Raw genomic sequence first — 5,932 nt, forward strand, 5'->3', positions numbered from 1 at the left:
TTAATGAATGCATACAGATGAAACATAATATCGAGTCGTCTTTAAGCCATAAGATGTCTTTAGTGGTTACTTGGCAAAAAACGCTTGTAAATGATTTATATTCAACGTTTGACGAACGGCTTCGAAATCAAATGATTGTTTTTCTTTAGTTCTGATTGTTTTTCTTTAGTTATCGTCCATCTTTGAGATTTTAAGCGCCCTCTGACGGAAATAAATTTTGCGAATAAAACCGTTGAAATCAACTTTATGGATATTTGGCAATGGTGTAAGCAAATGACAGAAATGTCACTCTTCTCTCAAGTAAGCAGTGTCAGTGTCAAGATCACTGTAATTTTTAGGTTATGAAGTTAAATGAATTAAAAACATGATCGGAAGTAAAGTATTTAATACTGTTTTAAAACAACAACGAATTAGTGTTATTCGTAAATTTAGTTCTCAAATTAATATTGAAAAATTAGAAGAGGAATCTACTTTAAGTCCCAGTGATTGTAAGTCTCTCCAGTAGAATTGGAAGTGTGTAAATGACCTACATATTTACATTTACCCACATTTATGAACTATTATCTTTATTTTTAAATTAAATGGTAGAATAAAATGAATTCAATTGCACTAATTGTCACTATTACAACTTAATTTCTAATTAGGTGCTGTTTTAGTATCATAAAATGAAGTTATTGTTAATTTCAGTTATAAGTGATGAAGCAAAAGCTAGAGATGCTATAATCGAACAAAAACGAAACAAATCTCGTCTTAGAGAACAGGATAGAAGCATATTAATGAATAAAAATCCTTACCCTGAGCCGTGCGCTTCCCATCACGGTTCCTTGAAATATCTTAGACGTACCTATGGACATTATGGAGAAGCTTCAGGAGTAAATCCTTCTCTCTGTTGGCCTGTAAAAGAAGAATTAGATAGTTCAAAAGAATACGAAAGCCTTAAGCATCCATATACTATACCAGAAATGATTGCCGAAGCAGCAAAGTTAAGGAAAGAGAAAGAAGAAAAGATTGCTATAAGACAGGAGGAAATTGTTAAGAAAATGCAAAAATTAGAAGGATGGAAACAGGATTTATTCAACAGAATAGCCAAAAAGGAAGCTGAAGCAAGATCAGTAAAGGTTAGTTTTCTTTAATAATATTTTTGATGTGATTTTTCTATGAAAGTAGGAATGCTACATGTTAATTTGTTATGAAAATTAGGCTTATTAACCATTAGTGCTAGTGCCAATTAGGGCTTACAATACCGGGATCCCAAATACCGGGATCCCAGATGATTTTTACCGGTATTCGATACCGGTATGTATAATAAAAATTCCGGTATTTCGGTATTAGCTTAATTTTATAAAAAGTGAATTGATGTACAATAAACTTTCTTCTAAAATATTTTTTGCTATTACAAGAAATTATTTTTGAAGATAAACAACCAATTACATTGTAAAAAATATTTATTAAACGCTTTTATTACATGTACAAGTCAAGTATAGTGCATTCTAAAAGCGTGAATGTCGTTAATTTAAGGCGAAGGGTTATATCAGCTTCTACAACCAAATTATTAAATTTTGTCTATACAAATACATAAAATGAGTTATATAAAAATTCTTAAATATGTATTTAAAATTTGACTACATACTTTATTTTATAAATAAACCGTAAGATTTATTAATCAGACTTGTTTTTGCATTTTCAGATCTATTTTTTATTTTTTTGTGTATTGTGGTGTATAAATTGGGCTCACTCATTTTCTAAATTATTAATAATAATTGAAAATATATAGCGGTCTAAATACAGAGTAATCCATATAAAATATTTGTCGCAGTAAGTTAATTTTTGTATTAATATATTTTAAAGTTAAATTAATTTACAAATAGCAAATCATAAGTAAAAGTACTATCCTATTATATGCAAAATTTATCCTAGAATCAAATATATAGTTTTTCTATTTGCACATTTTTTGTATCTATTTATTCCTACTCTTTATGTAATGTTATAAACAACATCTACTCATTTCAAAACAAAATTTAATAGGTTTCATATATTATCTAATAACAAGTGGATATAACAACTGAGGGTAGTATAAATATAACGTGTATATTTTTTATTCATAATACCGGTTTTAATACCGGGATTCCGGTATTTGAAATTTTAAATACCAAATACCGGTATTGAGATTTTGGCTCGGTATTGTAAGCCCTAGTGCCAATGGCAAAATGTAAGTAATTTAGATCTGTTCCCTTACCATAGGATGTGGTTTAAAATACAAAGTTCTAATCTTAATATTAATGACATTTAAATGAAAGAATATCTATTTCCTGAATGTTTATTCATATGATTATTTTTCAAGTTTAGGTACTGGTTCATTTCTCAAACTTCTTATTTTTGAATGTTCTAGTCCATTTACATAATTGTGTAGTTAGCGGAAGAAAGCAGACAAGACCAAATTTGAATTTTTTCAGTAAATAAAAAAACCACCTTAAAGGCTATAGCGGGATAAGATGGTCAAAAATGCCCCCGCACCGATCAGCCCCGCTACTTATGTTTTCGATAAAGGATATAAAATTATGTCCTCATGCAAATTTTTAGCTTCCCAGAGGTCCTAAAACGTCTCAAATCGAGAAAAGAAGAATTTTTAGGTATTATTTTTTTGTGAGCGCAATTTTACTTTAAAAAACCTGAAAAAATTCAAGAGGTTGTATCTTTTGAATACAAAACAACCTAATTTTTTTCAGATTTTTGTAATGAAAAATGAGCCCAGGAAAAATTATTGAAATTTTCAAAAAATTTTTAGGTTATGATAATATGATTTGGCCAACTTTAAAATAGTATTTTTTTGTGTACTTTTTGCCGTTCTTTTAAATATCAGAGGCGAAATTTTTAATATCTGAGCGGAAAGAACGAAAAAATCGAGAAAACCGTTTTTGGCTGTCTCGAGATGCATCTCAGGACAGCCAATTTTAGGATTTAGGATCCTGACTACAACAACTGAAAAGAAACTAAAATTGTGAATTTTATCATAAAATTTGGTATGTGGGGCTATAATAATATTTGGAACAACTTTTCCAAATAACTTTTATCGATATCTGTAATGCAAAGCAAATCGAATCGCATATCGAAAATTCACCCTGTTTGTGGATTCGCAGTAGGCCGCGTTTAAAATTTAAAGTTCGGTTGACTATTTTAAAAATTGTGAACCATCAACCTGTATGACTGTGCAAAATTTCAAATCTGTATATATTTTCATAGCCGAAACTTACGGGTGTCTTCATCTTAAATGCGACACACTGTATCTTATCAATTCGATAATTTATTGCAACTAATATAGTCGTATTTTTTATAGATTCGAAATATACAATGAGAATACTGACTAATTCACTAATTTTATCATAAAAAGTTCAAATTGATTGCATTGAAATATTGAACCTATTAATATAATATTATTATAATGATTATTATAATATTTATAATAGAGTGAGTTTTATGTATAAAAACCCTTAAGTATCTCGGAAACGACTTGCACGTTTTTCGTAGGTTTTGGTAGGTAGGGGTTTTTTAATGCAGCCGATATTACAGTGATAATTACATTGTTGTCAGATTTTCGGTTTTTTGGAAATCTAATGAAATTTCTTATTTCAAATAGCCTGTATATTTTTTGCGTTTCAAAGTCCTTAAGATATACTGATTATTTTTTATGTTATATTCTCTACAGCTAAATGCCATAGTTTCGGAGTTATTGCTACATTTATTAAAAAAAAAGTTAAAGAAATTATAAAAATCAATTTTTTGGCCCGTGTAGACATTATTTTACGTTCTTTGGATCATTGGGAACAAAAAAAGGTCTTTTGTAATTTTTCTCTAAAGTTAATCGTTTTCGAGTTACAAACAATTTAAAACTGAAAAAAATCGAATAATGACCATTTTCAAGTTTTAAAAACAAAAATAAAAAACATTATTTTTGAAACTGCGGAGTACCCAAAACCCGTCTTCCAGGGCTCGCTATAAAATTTTTGGCACGTTTTATTCTAAAACATTGATTTTTAAATGTTAATGAAGCGCATATGAGAAGACGGGCGATCGGGCTGCATTAACAACTAAAAAACAATATTTTAGAATAAAACTAGCTCAAATAATTACTTATTGGTAACTTATAAAATAAGGCTTTAGCTTGAATTTCTATACTTGGCAGTTTCAAAAATAATATTTTTGATTTGTGTTATTTAACCTTGAAAATCGTAATTATTCGATTTCTTTTCAGTTTTAAATTATTTATAAATCGAAAACGATTAACTTTATAGAAAAATTACAAGAGAACTTTTTTGTTCCCAATGGTCCAAAGAACGTAAAGTAATGTCTATGCAGGCCGAAAATATTGATTTTTATAATTTGTTTAAAAAGTTTTTTTAAATAAATATAGCAATAACTCCGAAATTATGGCCTTTATTTATAGGGAATATAACATGGAAAATAATCAGTATTTCTTAAGGACTTCAAAACGCAAAAAATATACAGGGTGTTCTATTTGAAATAAGAAAGTTAATTAGATTTTCAGAAAAACGGAAGATCTGACAACAATGTAAGTATTACTATAATATCGGCCACATTAGAAAACCCCAACCCACCAAAATCCATAAAAATCGTGCAAGCCATTTCCGAGATAATTGAGGGTTTCCATACATAAAACTCACTCAGTATTCTTTGCGTCAATATATAATAGGTCTGGATCCCGCGTATGAAAAAAAAGTTGATTAATAGCAAGCTGAAAATTTGTTAATAGCTTAAGGGTGTCTAGTCGAATAAACTTTGATATGTGTGAACACTGGAACAGGGGTAGTTTTAATTGTGGAACAGGTTAAAAATTTGGAACGGTCACAGCACGAAAACGGCACATTTATTTTGTCCGACAGAACAGACTTAAACTCTTCGAACAGAGATTAAACTCTCATGCAAAAATCAGACTGCTATTTATCACCAAATGGGCGTTTTAATGAGTGGAACATGTAGAATATGTCAAATGACAGGAATTATGACAGGTAATAAATAGCAGTCTGATTTTTTCATGAGAGTTTAATCTCTGTTCGGAGAGTTTAAGTCTGTTCTGTCGGACAAAATAAATGTGCCGTTTTCGTGCTGTGACCGTTCCAAATTTTTAACCTGTTCCACAATTAAAACTACCCCTGTTTCAGTGTTCCCATATATCAAAGTTTATTCGACTAGACACCCTTAAGCTATTAACAAATTTTCAGCTTGCTATTAATCAACTTTTTTTTCATACGCGGGATCCAGACCTATAAGTTTGGCGCTGGTGGGATGTCCCTACCGATTTAGTATCATAATAACAAACAACAAACCCTACAGGAGCGGATTCGCTAAAATTAAGGGGAAAGGAACAATTGCAAAATTTTGACGCCTGTCAAAATTTTCAATGTGTTTTAAATGTAATCATTTTTTTCGAATCCTGAGAAAACTAATATGTAAGTATTTTTTAAAAATTAGACGCAGAATGAAAAATTACTTTATTACCGAGGGCCGAAAGTCCCTTGGAATGAATTAAAAGTTTCTTTTGAATGAGATATTTGAAATTAAAAATCACACTAAAAGATATTTGAAATTAAAAATCACACTAAATTTTCTCTTAGTTTTTCACCCCTGTAACTAATTAAAATAAACATTATAGAAGTTTTCAGGAACTTTCGGCCCTCGGTAATAACGTAACGGCTTAAAGCCGAAAGTTCGTACCCATCCCCTTAACAAAAAAAATTCAAGTCTTCAAGTAGATATAATATTTTAATGGGGTTGGAATAATAAATATAAATTTAAATATCATATCATTATATTTATTACGTATTTATATCTATGTAGTTATAGGTATATTATTATGTACAATGAAATAAGAGAAATGAACAAATTAAAGGAATTAAGGAAATTAATGATAATAACA

General features: G+C 29.5%; 1 protein-coding gene across 1 annotated transcript; it reads left to right on the forward strand.

Moving 5' to 3' along the window:
- Positions 1 to 364: 364 nt before the first annotated feature.
- On the forward strand, positions 365 to 1,133 carry LOC114328887 (growth arrest and DNA damage-inducible proteins-interacting protein 1). Its single transcript, XM_028277858.2, has 2 exons — positions 365 to 488; positions 688 to 1,133. Exons 1-2 carry the CDS (start codon positions 365 to 367, stop codon positions 1,131 to 1,133), a joined length of 570 nt encoding a protein of 189 aa, XP_028133659.2.
- Positions 1,134 to 5,932: the final 4,799 nt, after the last annotated feature.

This window comes from Diabrotica virgifera, chromosome 2 (assembly GCF_917563875.1).
Source record: "Diabrotica virgifera virgifera chromosome 2, PGI_DIABVI_V3a".
Classification (NCBI taxonomy): domain Eukaryota; kingdom Metazoa; phylum Arthropoda; class Insecta; order Coleoptera; family Chrysomelidae; genus Diabrotica; species Diabrotica virgifera.